At 43.1% G+C, this 14,764-nt stretch overlaps 1 protein-coding gene across 3 annotated transcripts in view; it reads left to right on the forward strand.

Annotated features, from left to right (window-relative positions):
- The window catches only part of dlgap1a (discs, large (Drosophila) homolog-associated protein 1a), a 1,322,085-nt gene that overhangs the window by 1,236,813 nt on the left and 70,508 nt on the right, over positions 1-14,764 (forward strand). For all 3 annotated transcript variants that reach the window (XM_085992777.1, XM_085992778.1, XM_085992779.1), the window contains 2 exons: positions 6,833-7,197; positions 9,978-10,063. In XM_085992777.1, coding sequence (XP_085848903.1) covers positions 6,833-7,197; positions 9,978-10,063 — 451 coding nt within the window. The remainder of the gene's footprint in view (positions 1-6,832; positions 7,198-9,977; positions 10,064-14,764) is intronic.

The following is a 14,764-nucleotide window of genomic DNA, read 5'->3' on the forward strand; positions in this document are numbered from 1 at the left end:
AAAGGGATTAGGTGTAACTGGGGTTTTAACAGCGTATTGACTGCTAGACAAGGGTTAAGGACCTGAAAAACTAATTTTAATTTTGTGCAGTGTGAAATTTGTCCATTTTAATAAAAATTAACTTTTTTAAGAAACTTATTAAAAATACTTTAAAAAATTTTAAGTTTGTTCATCTTTATTTCAGGTTTGCCTTTTCCCCATGTGAGAGCCCCAATCTTTGTTTTGCTGTCTCTAACATTTTTTTTAAATGAGAATTTTAAGAGCTTACTCACTTCCTTGTTCGCTGTCTGTGAGATTGGCTGCTTAGACAGCTTGTTGATGTCACAGCAGTTCACACAAGGGAATCCCCACTATACTTCGATAGCAAAATACTGCAGATGCTGGAAATCCGAAATAACAACAGAAAATGCTGGAAAAATTCAGCAGGCCAGGCAACATCCGTGGAGAGAAAATAGAGTCAACGTTTCGGGTAAACCCTTTGTCAAAACTCTTTGTCAAGTTTCCCCCACTATACTTCGTTAATTTGAATCGAATGTCGGAAGACCTGAAGTTCTCGACAAGATCCTTGTCCGAAGCGTACTTTGGGGCCAGCAGTGAACGCCTTCACTTCGCTGCTGACCGCAAATTCCAGGCCAATGTCGTCTCAAGCTATCAATATCTTACTGCCTTGTGAGACACTACAAATGGTCTTTTCTGAGGTATCGCATGTGATACTACTTATGGGACCCACTACAATTTGTTTAAAAGTGCTGTGTACAGTACATTGCATATAAATATAAATTCACACTTTGAAGTAAAATGGGTCAGTGTACTCTATAAAAATGATATAAGGAGAATTTTTACTATCTGTAATAAGTCAAAACAAAAGGCACTTTTGTTAAGCATTTACCTTGCCTTTAGTAGGGCCATTTTTAATTGTAATGCAGCTGTTTTTTGTTACTTGCCTCATGGCTGAGTAATTGATGTGTTTCAAAGGCAGCTGTAAAGCCTATCCTCCAGCAGTAGCGGCTCCCTTGATGTTTGTTCTACAAACAACCATTTGCGGATTAGTGAAGTGAGTTGATAAAATGCCTATAAAATGGGAGGGGGAAATTCTATGACAAGGTTGCTAAACAACACTATAATGGTTGATCCGCTTGGTATCTGTTACAAACTACTGTACAATGCAGGAATAGCAATTTTTTTTCCACCACCTGCAATTCTGAGATCATGTGGGTAGCAGACCATTGAAGATTTTGAAAACAAATCCTGACTTTCTACCCCCAAGTTATTTCCTGCTCTGTGACTCAACAGTGGGAGTGGTAGTGCGAATACTTTCTTGTGTAATTTGTCAACTTTGGTGCTTGCCGTCAAGGCTGTCTGGAAGTTGAGGGTCACTGGTGTTTCAAAGTTGTGCTATGCGTCTGGCAGAAAACAAACAGAAACCGAAGAAAAGCTTTACTGTTTCTCCTCTAAACTGCTGGAGCATACCATGGGAAATCATTGATACAAATGCTGCACATCTTTCTGTGCTCCGAGAAGCCACCCAAGTCAAATTCTTGAAACGCCTGGCCTTGTTACAGGTGTCTGTGGCTGCACCCTGTTGTTAAAAAGGCCGTTGTTAAAATGCATTGCTACGTTGTTTAGTAGGATTGGCACTGCAAAATCACCATAGCGATTTTCTAACAGATGTTAGAAGAAAATTAAAAGAGAACTTGGAGGTCAAAATAAATAAAACTCTATGCATGTCTGCATATATTATACTATCCTATTGGAGTTCACTGCAGCTTTATGTTTGCACAGAGTAAAAAACAAAGTTCAAGTTACTTGATGCTTGACTGTAATTAAAGCATAGGGCATTCAGATCTTCTACAGTATCACTTTAGAGCCTTGCTTCAAGTGCGAAACCAGAATCCACATGGGTTTGACTTACCCATTTCTGTTGCTTTGGAGCATAGCCAGGCCCATCTGTCTATATTCCAGCCTTTGTCTGGTGAACAAACAAGTCAACTTGGAAAAGTGCAGCTAAGGAAAAGCTGATTGCCTGCTTCAGGTTGTCCTCAGGAAACTTTTTTGGTAGTTTAACTGATACAGCAATTACTATAATTAGTAGTTAATGGGAACATCAATCTATGAAAAGGAAATAGAATTTTTGCCCCGTTATAAAGGGGGTTGGCAGGCCTGTGCATTTTCAGACAAGTATACTTTTTGCATAAAGAAAAGTGGCTGGGCAGCTGAATTCATGTGATGAGAGGCATAGAGATTAATATGCAAGTGTTACTGAATTGAGACAGATTAGAAAATCACTTCTTGATCCTAAATCATCTCTTGGGTCTTGTTTGTAGATTTTCCCATTATCTAGTGGGAGCAATAGCTGGTGTTTGTTGCTTGTATCTTCTTATTGACTAGGTACTAACATCTGTCATTGGCACAAGTAGGGAACAAAAACGTATCATTGCTGCAAACAACCATTTGTTTTCACGAATAATCCTTTGTCCCGTATAATGTGTAGAAAATAAGCCACATCAATAGTACTGTAATTTAAGGGAACTGCTCCTCCAAGACACTGGATACTTTATATTATGGAATACTTTATAAACCTGCCTAAGAGCAGTATTGCCAAGATCAGACCATTAGAAACAGTGAGGTATTTTTGTGTTTTGTTTTTGATGGGGGAAGGGAAATGTGGCATTGATTTCAAACCAACTGAAATTAATTGAGATGAGGTTATTTTTTCCAGTGAGGAATGCAGAAAGGTTTACTTTTCTTACACATACACCCACGTACACAAGACGCACACCAGCATTAGCTGTCACTGGGAATAAGGGGAATTTGACAGGTTTGTAAGTGTGCAGGTTTGTTTTAAGCAGGGCGAGGCAGCCCACATGGTTTCTAGTTATAAAAAGCCTGGGGTGGTTTACTGACATGTTGCTTTTAATGTCTGAGCTTATCTGAAGGGAGTAACAGCTCACACAATACAAAGACCTGTAATAACTTGTCTCAGACTGCAGCTGTTCAATCTAGCTCTGGGACCTAGAAACGAATTGAGGCTTTGTATGTTTTATTTAATAACACACAGCCATGTCTGTGTGTGGCCAGCATGATCAGGTATGGTTCTAATTTTCAGCACGTGGATAGAGTCCCTTAAGTCAGTATCTATAGGGTCACTTTTAACCCTGCCCACATAGCGGAACAGTGGGAATGGTACGGGTGGGGGTTAAGATGGCAGGGGGATTGCGCCGCATTCCTGCCTCCAACCATCTTAACTGACCTTGGATCAGGCACTGGAGGACCACCTGAGGCAGGGGCCTACTTTACGTGCAAAAGCTGCGGCCCGATTACATCCTTAGCACCGCAACTCCATTTTAGCTAAATCCCATGTGTTCCCGGCATCCTCAGACTCCTGACCCAATTCCCATTCCAGGCCGCCAGACCTGACGTCACTCCTGCTAGTTTCAGGAGGAGACAGTGTTGCATCAGTTAAATGAGGCCCGGGAGTTAAAATGGTCTGGGCCTCACGCCATGGGGGGTTACCTCCCACCACTCATATCCCCACCCCTCCCCCCGGCCCTGAACATGTCACAAGTTAAAATCAACCCTTTTATGTTGTAAACTTTGTGCTTTAGACAATTTGTGCATGCTAACTCAGGAGAAATATCTGCCCTTTCCTCTGTGATCAGATGGAGCTGCTCATATAAATACTGCAATAATCTACTTCAGTATTTCACATTGTATTAACTGGGCTCTTTAAATTACTAAAGTGCAGTGGACAGCAAATAAGCAATTCTCCTGCAGTTGGCTCACTTGAAAATCTAAAATGGCTGCCTTATGAACAGTTGCTGAATTTTCCACCTGTGCTGTGGAAAAATAAATGGGGGACAGCACCACTTTCCCAGAACTTCCATAGTAGCATAACAGCGCCCTACAGACCTGGCAAGAAACACTGCAGGAGAGTGCTGGTAGTCTCTACAGTTGCCTTAAAAAAATCTCTGTGGGATCATATGCAAATTGGCCCATATCAAATTGTGGAAATCAAAGTGGAGCAGTGCAAACCAGTTTACTGACACTAAAGAGGGAATTCGAACTCCCTCCACCCGGCGGGAGCCTCATTAATACACACAAATCAAAGTCCTGTGATGTACATAGGGCCCCAAAGGCATTTTAATGGCCTACTGGGCAGAGTGTCCATCACCCTTGCTCTGCTCAATAAAACCTGTCACACCAGAAGCGGAGGCGTTCACAGGTAAGTGTAAAAATTATTCTTGTGGGGCCAGGAAGAGCAGGAGTGCCGCCCCAGCAACTCCCTTTCCCCACCCCTTCTGCGTTCGTGATACACTTCCGAGTTCCCCCGACTAGTGGGATGTGCACTTGGGATGCTGTAACCTGCAGGGCTACGGACCAAGAGCTGGGAAATGGGATTAGGCTGGATAGCTCTTTTTTGGCTGGCGCGAACACGATGGGCCGAAATGGCCTCCTTCTGTGCTGTAACTTTCTATGATTCTATGATTACTTAACTGAGTGGCAGCTGAGCAGCCTCTGAACGCCCATTCTGGGCAGGTAGCTCACCACATCTGTGTTAATGAGGCCCGGTTGTGTTGGCGGGGGGTGGGGTGGTGGTGGGGGCACAGCGCAGCCTGTGGAGAAGCAGTGAAAGACAGCCGCAACTTCAGGTTTCCGCCTGCGCATGGGCCAAATCCTGAAGTTGCGATCAGTTTCAAAGGCGGAATGATGGTGAACACTGCCAGTTCGCCGTCACCCAGACCGCAAATTCCGACCCATTAAACTTAGTCCAGCTGTCTGTGCTGGTGAACATAAACGATGAGATGGCACTATTTGAAGAAGAATAGGGAGTTCTCCCGGTGTCCTGGCTAATGTTCATCTCGCAACCAATACCACCAAAAAAAAATTAACTGGTCATTCATCTCATTTGCTGTTTATATGACCCTGTTTGTGATTTGGTTGCCACATTTGTCTGCATAATAACAATGACCACACCTAAAAAATAATTCATTGTTTGTAATGTGCTTGAAACATCCTGAGGACATGATAAGGCACAATGTAGATGCGAATAGTTATATGGAGTAGGCTAATTTGTCTTACAAATAGAGAATATAGTGATAGTCAGGATTAATAATTTTTTCTCTTTTTCACCAGTTTTTTTCCCATTCCTTTCCTGAAAGTTTTGCGACCTTGTTGAGGTACAGTTCCACAAAAAAGGTTCATCCTCTGATACCTCACTCAAGTGGTCATTATTCACATGTCAGCCTAGACAGCAAGTGTGTCGAGGCTAATTAACGATGGGGAGCATCACAGCCGAACCTAATCCTGTTCACACTCGTGCACTTCCAGGAGGGGTTACAGGATAGTGATCAGGAGCATGAACCCTACTCAGTTTTCCCATCTAATCCAGAGGTGATGAGGTCAATTGTACCATCCAAACCATTGTCCTATTTGAGCTCAGCTAAGTCAGCACAAATCTAGGATCAAACGTGGGACCTCTTGGTCTGTAAGGCTCAGCTATCTGTTGAATAAACTCACTGAAACTATTGAAGAAGCTCCTAAAATTATGATTTTCAAATTTTGTACAAGTTTTCAGAATCGCTGTGCCAAAGAGGGCAGCTAGGCATTTTGACACCAGTGGTCTTAATAAAATTAGTGGAGCTTTTTCATAATATCAGCAGCAGTGCCCTTTCTCCCACCTATCATAAATAAGTTTTCATTTATATGATATCCTAAAGCACCTCACAGTCACTTTTATATAGGTAGATACATCAGCCAATTTGTACACAGCAAGGTCTACAAAGAGGAAATGAGATGACTGATCAGTCAATCTGTTTCTGGCTGAGGGAAAAAACTCAGGACACCAGGAGAATTCCCTGATCTTCAAATATTGCCATGCGATCTTTTTACATCCACTTAAACCAGGAGATGAAGCCTCGGTTTTGTCTGATACAAAAGAGAGCAGCCTAGATATTCAGCCACTACACAGTTGCTTAAGCCTCCAATATGGTGGCTAGGTAGCGCATGCTCATTACGAGCTGGAAATGTGCCGCCTGCCATATTGGTAAAGACCAAAAAATCGGCAGGCAGTGCCCACGCCTGAAACGGGTGTTAGGCCTGTTGTATGTGCAAGTGAGGGGCCTGACACCTGTTTGAGGCCTCCATTGCAAGATTGGATTGACCTCTGGAAGACCTGGTCTACATGCAGCCTAACAACTACAAGCTAAAGTGGGGTGTCCACTTGGCACCTGCAGCTCACAGGATTTAGATTTTAGATGTAATACGCCTTTATACATAGCTTTTTAAGAGATTTTCAGTGGCACTTTACTGATGCATTGCACCATGCTGCACATGGTGATGTCATGTATAGTCCTGCGTGTTTCTGCCAGTTGTTGTATTATAGGTTTGAGGTTGGAGCTTAAGGAGTGAGATGATCGAGAAAGTTTTGCAAATTATTCCAAATAATTATTTTAGCTTTCTTATTATGGGAGACTGCATACTTACTAGCTTATGTGTTCTGTTTGCACTATGGGTAAAAAGAATCATCTGAAACAATTTTAACTACAAAGTATTTTGGCAGACTTTTTATTAGGGGAGGGTGAAGAGCTGTTCATCATTTTTGTCACAATTACATCATACGTGAGTGACATGACGATGCATCCTGGCATAGTTTGGCAAAACTTTTTTTTTTCACTTGTGCTTTTTGATGAAGACAGTAACTGCTTTTAAATTTATCACACTTACTTTAAAATTTGACAGTTAAGCACTAAAACTGGTTATGGGTTTTATAGTACATCCAATACCTGGGGCGTGGAAGAAATGTTTGACGTTTTGTTTTTATCTGTCTAACCAGTGTCATCATGCATTACAACATACAAGAAGAATCCTCCTCCAGTTCCACCACGGACCACAATTAAACCATTCATCTCGATCACTGCCCAGAGCAGCACAGAATCTGCTCAAGATGCATATTTGGATGGCCACACCCAGAGGGGTAATCTAAACAGCCAGTCAGGACTAAGTAACTCTACAGAAAGTTTGGACAGTGTCAAAGCCTTAAATGCTGCTATTGAAGCTGCAAATGCACAGATTCACGGACCTTCTAACAGTCAACAGCACATTGACAGCACACCAGCAAATGACAAAGGAATCCTGCCAGCAGAGGAATCGAAAGGGGATGTATTGAGAAAAAACAAATGTTCTTCTGTTGGAATACAGGTGGAGTATCCCTTACTACTTACATTAATTGTAGACTGGAAATTATTGCTGCTGATGTTAATTTTAAATGGATTAACGCCTCCATTAAAACAGTAGAGAGAGGAATTTAATATATGTACATTAAAGCATTTGTACTATAACATCAGTGAAAGTAATTTCCAAGCTAATAATGTCACCTTTCTTAAATTGCGAGCTGTGTTTACATTTGAAGTGACTTCAGCGCAAGACTCTTGAATCTGCAGGTGGGCATCAGACCATTACTTCCATTGTAGAGGCACCCAGGAAGGAAAAGTATGTTTGGCATCATCACATCACACTGACATCTTCTGTTGCCTCAAGACATGTAATAAAAATCTCTCCAGTAAACTTCAGCGTACTGTAAATTGCACCAGCAGCAGTGTTGTAAAGTACTTTTAGATTTAAATTGGACTCCTGGAAATGAGCACTCTTCCCTTCTTCCTGCCTGCAAATCAAGAACATTGGACTCTAGAGACCTGTGTTTGATTGATACAAGGTATTAGAATCTGGCTGAACACATTTGGAGACATGTAGCAACCTAATGGCAGCTTGAAGGACCCACACAAATGTGAATCTCTGATGCCAAAAGGACTATGGAGATCCTATTGGCATCAGATAGTGGGGCTATCAGACAACAATTGTTGACAGCACATCGTCACTGTAAAAGTGCCTATGCTGATGGTGAATTTATAGTCAGATGGTTAATGGGGCTAAAGTTGAATGAAGATATAAAGGCCTGATTTCTCACCTATCATGCAGAAAAACTGGCCTGTATGCAGCAGAGATGTCAAATCTGTGTTTGCATATAAAGGCAAATTCACTGATGCCATGTTTCCCAACAAGGAACTGTGGTACAGTGTTGTAGACCTATCTGTGATCCTCATTCACATCAATACAATTTGCCCTATGTTTAAGTACAAATCATAGAAATTACAGTAAAGAAGGAAACCATTCAGCCAATCTTGCCTTTGCAAGTTTTTAAAAAAATATTTATTCTCAGGATGTGGGCACCTTGAGAAGGTGGTGAGCCTTCTTCTTGAATCGCTGCAGTCCGTGTGGTGAAAGTGTTCCCACAGTGCTGTTCGGTAGAGTTCCAGGATTTTGGCCCAATGCTAGCTGTTCAACTGGAGCTGTTTACTCTAATACTATTGACTTGCTCTTTCTCCATACCCTTTAATATTTTTCACATTTTTATGCAATTCCATTTTAAATGATGTTATGGGGCCAGTAAACATGACCTTCAGCACTAATAATAGCTGAGCATCAGGCACCATCTTCTTGCCTTATAGATTCCTGAAGCTTAAGACCTGCTCAGTATGCCGTGCACATGACGTGTAATAATCCAACATGGAAATGCCAGTGGCACTAACAGCCTTCACACCAATCATGTGCTAGGCTCATTAAAGGAAAAATGTGTAATTTAGGCCAAGGCCCCATTATGCGGCTGTGTCATCTCAACAGTGCTCCAGACGCCAAAGACCATATGAAAATGGATACTGCAAAGGTGGCCCATGTTGGATCTTTGCTCTTAAAGTGGCCTGATTTCTTTGGGCTTACTGCAGCTACCAGATGTAAATGTATCCACCTATTTCAGTGCTTCTTTGCTGCTCAGCTAGTTTAAGGATTTTTTTCTTTTTGTTTCAATATGGTATATCTGAACTATGTTAAACTGTTTTGTATAAAATCATGATGTTGGTGTCTATGGGAAACCTGGACTTGTTGTGATATGTAACGTATAGTCTCCTGCACTTGAATCATAGGTCCTGCAACTACACATAGTAACTGTAAGAACTCATGCCACTTTTTGTGCCAGCTCAGTTTGTTTGTTTGAGATGTAAATTTGCTTACATACATAATGTGAACACAGCCACGAATTTTCATGATGAATGACCAAAGCGCTGTTTAGATGTGCTAAGTGGAGTCTCTTTAATCCATTCAAAGTTCTGTCACATGTATTCAGTTAAATACGGCCGGAACAATCTAAAATATCACGTCATCACAGTAAGCTTTTCTGCTGCCTGGATACTTTAGACTGACTTCAGGTCTCCATGTACACAATTCTGGATTCACTCCAAGGCAACCTGTTTTTGTATGTGAGTGAAGTCATAATCATCACTTGCACTGGGGATATTTACTTTGTACAGTAGTTGAAATTACTTACACAAAGTCACGTTTTACTGATTTGGTAAATATTGACCTAAAGCTAACTTGTTTGTTTAAGGTTTCTGATCCATTGTATATATGTTGCACCTATATAGTTTGATTGTTACACTATTTGCTAAAATGTAGCTCTACCAGAAATCTCAGGGTTAAATAATCTCAGGCTGTGATTTAGCCCTTTCATGAATTGCTGAAGCATGATTTTCTGTGGCATATTTGAAACACTATTGCAGTACTTAACAGGCTTTCAGTTTTCAGTTTTTGTAAAAACCATGGTGGTTCAATCACTTCAGAAGGTTTCTTTTACAAATCCATGAAGGATGATGATGCTGTTAACTCCGTATTTATGTGTACTAACTTATAATGAATGCAATTGAATGCATTGTGGTAGATGATGCCTTTGATTAGGTATTCCTTTGCTTATTACTTTACAAATGAGTTTGTGGCGTGGCAACACTTTCTTTCCTGTTCCCAGTCAAGCACAGAGCAGATACCTATTTCTGAAATAGTGAAATTAGTTACTAAACTATTAACAAAGCATGGGTGTAATTGAATTAGAATGACAGACTAAATTATTCTTTATCTTTTTCTGTTTCTCTTAGGTTGATGGGCCTGAACAGCCAGTTTTAGCAGATTTGAATACAAACAAATTCCAGTCAGTAGGAGTTCAAGTGGAGACGGAGAAGTGGTAAGTTGAATCATTTCTGTCTTGTTCCACACAACTTAAATCACATACAGGAAATCAAACTTCTTGATTACAGTACATACTTCTGAGCACCACATGTTCCTTGATAGCTCTGTGGGTAAACTATTGGACAGTACCCGATCACAAGATAAGTATGGACAAGGAAGATCATTTGACCCATCACACATCATCCATCCAGGAAAACCCATCACATCATCCAGTTGTTTATTCAATTATCCCAGAATGTTTGCCTCCATCACTCTACCTCATCCATATTTATCTTGTGAAATGTGTCAGCCATTCTGCACAAGCATCATCCTGGGGATTGGGGGCAAGGTATTGACTTGGATAGAGAACTGGTTGGCAGACAGAAAGCAAAGAGTTGGAATAAACAGGTCTTTTTCCGAGTGGCAGGCAGTGACTAGTGGAGTACCGCAGGGATCGGTCCTTGGACCCCAGCTATCACAATATATATTAATGATCTAGACAAGGGAACTAGATGTAATATCTCCAAGTTTGCAGACGACACAAAGCTGGGTGGGCGTGTGCTGTGAGGAGGATGCCAAGAAACTTCAGGATGATTTGGACAGGTTGGGTGATTGGGCAGAAGCATGGCAGATGCAATATAACGTGGATAAATGCGAAGTTATCCACTTTGGTGTCAAAAACAGGAAGGCAGATTATTATCTGAATGGCAGTAGATTGGGAGAAGGGGAAGTGCAACGAGACCTGGGTGTCCTTGTGCACCAGCCGCTGAAGGTAAGCATGCAGGTGCAGCAGGCGGTTAAGAAGGCAAATGGTATGTTGGCCTTCGTAGTGAGAGGGTTTGAGTACAGGAACAAGGATGTCTTGCTGCAGTTGTACAGGGCCTTGGTGAGACCACATCTGGAGTATTGTGTGCAGTTTTGTTCACCTTATCTGAGGAAGGATGTTCTTGCCATGGAAGGAGTTCAGCGAAGATTCACCAGGCTGATACCTGGGATGGCAGGAATGACGTATGAGGAGAGATTGGGTCGATTGGGCTTATACTCGCTGGAGTTTAGAAGAATGAGAGGGGATCTCATTGAAACTTATAAAATTCTGACAGGACTGGACAGACTAGATGCAGGAAGGATATTCCCGATGGTCGGGGAGTCCAGAACCAGGGGTCACAGTCTAAGGATAAGGGGTAAGCCATTTAGGACAGGAATGAGGAGGAATTTCTTCACCCAGAGAGTGGTGAACCTGTGGAATTCTCTACCACAGAAGGCAGTAGAGGCCAATTCATTAAATATATTCAAGAAAGAGTTGGATATATTTCTTAAGGCTAAAGGGATCAAGGGATATGGGGAGAAAGCAGGGACAGGGTACTGAATTTGGATGATCAGCCATGATTGCATTGAATGGCGGAGCAGGCTCGAGGGGCCGAATGGCCTACTCCTGCTCCTATCTTCTATGTTTCTACACAGGAGAGTGGTGACTGAAAACTATATAGATGTTTTGAAACTGCAAAAAACCATCAGTACTCAAAATGTGCCATTGTATTTATTAATTCTCTACGGTTTTGTACTAAATTAACTATAATGTACTGCAACATATTTGATGTATAGTTGTCCCTTTAATAAAAAAGTTGAACATGAACTTTAACTGGATGATTACTGTTTCCTTCCTGTTTGGCTACTCAGCTTATCTTATCTTATCATCTTATCTTATTGTTAATACAGTTAATATCTCAATTTTCACAACACTATCTGATTTGAAAGAAGCGGTCAATAAAAAGCATGTTCTGAATGTAGAGCTTCCAACTCCATGCTGGAAGAGTTCAATCTAACTGTTCACAACATGCTCAATTACAGGGTGAAAGATTATGGATATTGTGACCTTCTACTGCTAAGCCACAAAGTTGCTTATTAACAAAATTTGTTTACAATGAAACATTTCCAGTCAGCCAAAGGTATTTTTAAGTTCTCACATAATTACACCATCCTTAAAGCTGCTTAAAAAATACTTTATTTGCCTAGAAGAAAATACAAATTGGACATTTTGCACAATATTAGTAGTGCAGTTTCTACATACTGAAAAGAAATCTTACTCAACTTTACATGGAGCACTTTATGAACAGTTTATGTCGCAGGATGTCTGAACAGTTACTGGCTGATAAATTCGTTAGTTCCCGAAAATGGGCGCAGGGATCGCGATGCGATAAGAACCTGTACCCGTTCGGAGGACTGCAGACAGCACATAACATTTGTGCTGCCTGCTACTTTGCATGATTGTAGCTTTCAGCCCAGCGCTGAATGCGCTGCTGAGTAGCTGAACGCTCAGCAGGGGCATCAAGTTTGTGCAAGGCTAGCTTCAATTAAAGCTGGGCAGCACAACTTAAAGGCAAACTGCACCTCTTAAAGGGGAGGTGTCTTCTCCTGCAACAGGTGCTGGAACTGGTTTTGGAGGCAAGTGTTAGAAAGAAGAAGACTGAATAATGGCTCAACAGGCCAAAGAAAGGGCTCCAAGGTTCTTGGATGCAGCATTGGAGGAATTGGTCCAGGAGGTCAACTCCAGGAAAGAGATGCTCTTTCCACAGGTGCCACGAGGCCCTCCAGGCAACAGACAGTGGGAGCAGATAGCTAATGTGGTCAATGCCAGCAGTATAGCCTCGAGGACCTGGACTCAATGCAAGAAGAACTTTAATGACCTCACACACATGGTCAAGGTCAGTGAATTCATCTTCAAATGCCATATCTCACCATCTGCACCACTAGCCTCACACACCGCTCAATGCACCTACCAACAATCTCTACCAAACACGACTCACACCTCACATTCATAGCTTCACTTCACCCACACACACTTACCACTGCTGCAAAACTCACACCCACATCTCAGATCTTGAACACACTGTCAGCTATTCAACCATGACAGGCACATCACACCACAATCACTGGCACACTTCCCTTTCTCTTGCAGGAAAAGATGGCGCAAAACAGACGACAGCAGACCTTAACTGGCAGGGGCAGGCTCGCCTGCATCACCTTTCCCCCCCCCCCCCTCCGGCCTTGGAGGAGACGGTGCTGGCCATTCTTGGCAGGGGCATGGTTGAGCTCGTGGCCAGCGGTGGGTCTGAAGTAATTCAAGATGCCGGTATCCTCATACGTTATTCTCCTTCTCATATCCTACTTCCCCCTCATCCCACAATCTCTTCTGATTTACAATCTGCACATGGTGTAAGCATGCAGCTCTTGCTTTCTCCCCCTCCCCTCACCACAACCCTACCCTTGTGCCTTTCTCATTTCAGACCCCAAAGCAATGCAGCCTGCCCAGCCAGTGGCCGAAGAACAAGAAGGAGAGGAAAGTCAAGAAGAAGAAGAAGAAGAAACACCGTCACTCGATTTCACACTACTAGCCACCAGCTCAGCTACTGATACTCCGCGTACTTTAGAGGATAGGTTAGACGTGGGATCTGCTTGTGGTGAGACTGGGCACAAGTTCCCTTCAGCCAGCGCAGGTGGAAAGGGTAGCCCATGACTTCTGCTACACAGGACTCAGATGAAAACCTCGATGGGGCAGGCTACAGAAGAACTCTAATGGGTACGCACAGTGAAATGCTTGGTGCATTGGCAGGCCTGCCAGAAGGCCTGAATGCCATGTCAAGGAGCATGGAGGAGTCCAGCCTTGCACAGGGCTTTGGGCAGAGCTTGGAGCCCATCCTTTCCATCGTGGAAGGGCTGGACAGATCCAGTAAAGCACTTGTGGACCCAACCATCATGCCGCGTCTGATAGCCAAAGCCTCAGCTTCCATTGCAACACAAGCACAAGCTGCAATGGAAGCTCAGACTGAAGTCATGCAAGCACAGACTGTTGCCATCATGGCTGGGTGTACCAGTGTTGAAAGGGGCTTGCAGATTTCACAGCAGTCTGTACTCCAGCGGATTACTAGGATTGCTGAGGCGCTTCCCCGGGGAGTGGCAATGGATCCATGGAGGACGACCCTACTGTCCTCTCTCAGAATGACAGCTTTCGTCCTCCCACCACTGCCGCTCCGCCCTTGCAGTTGCCTGTCAGCTAGCCAGCCCAGACTGCTGCCGCCAATGCTGAGGTGGCGCAGTCCGAAGCCAGGCCTACTAGGCCTAGAACTCCTTGAGGTCATCCTGCAAGGCCATCTGCAGTCTCTCCCACTGTCAGCAGTCTTCCATCAGTAATGCTGCAGCCACTGGAGTAGCACTGTGTAAGAGCACTAGGATAGGCAAACGCACACACAAGACTCTCACTAAGGGAATGCACAAGGGTGATCAGTTAAATTTTTGATGTAATATTGGATGGATATATAGATAAAGTTTAATTGGAAAGTTTGCTTTGTGGTAGCTTTTATTTCAGCATTGTGGCCAAGATGACACTGCGATGGTCAGTAACAGAGGGAAGGTAAGGTGTGGGACTAATGTTGAATGGGGAATTGGGGTTGCGTTCATTCATACTACAGGCAGATGATTCGATCCTGGCCATAAAGGGGCATTCTAGGTTGCCTCCTTCCTTCTGCTTCCGCCTCATCCTCCTCCTCCTCCTCATCCTCTTTCTCCTCCTCCTCTTGCTCCTGAGCTGGTGGCTGTATCCCTGGTGGCAAGGGCTGGGCCCTCATTCTGGCCAGGTGTGGAGGATACAGCAGACATTGAGGAATCAGGACACTCGCTGCGGTGAGTACTGTAGGACTCCTCCCAAGTGGTCCAGGCAGTA

The sequence above is a fragment of the Somniosus microcephalus genome, chromosome 7 (genome assembly GCF_052327205.1).
Source record: "Somniosus microcephalus isolate GS21.2 chromosome 7, FLI_Smic_1.0, whole genome shotgun sequence".
In the NCBI taxonomy this organism is placed as follows: domain Eukaryota; kingdom Metazoa; phylum Chordata; class Chondrichthyes; order Squaliformes; family Somniosidae; genus Somniosus; species Somniosus microcephalus.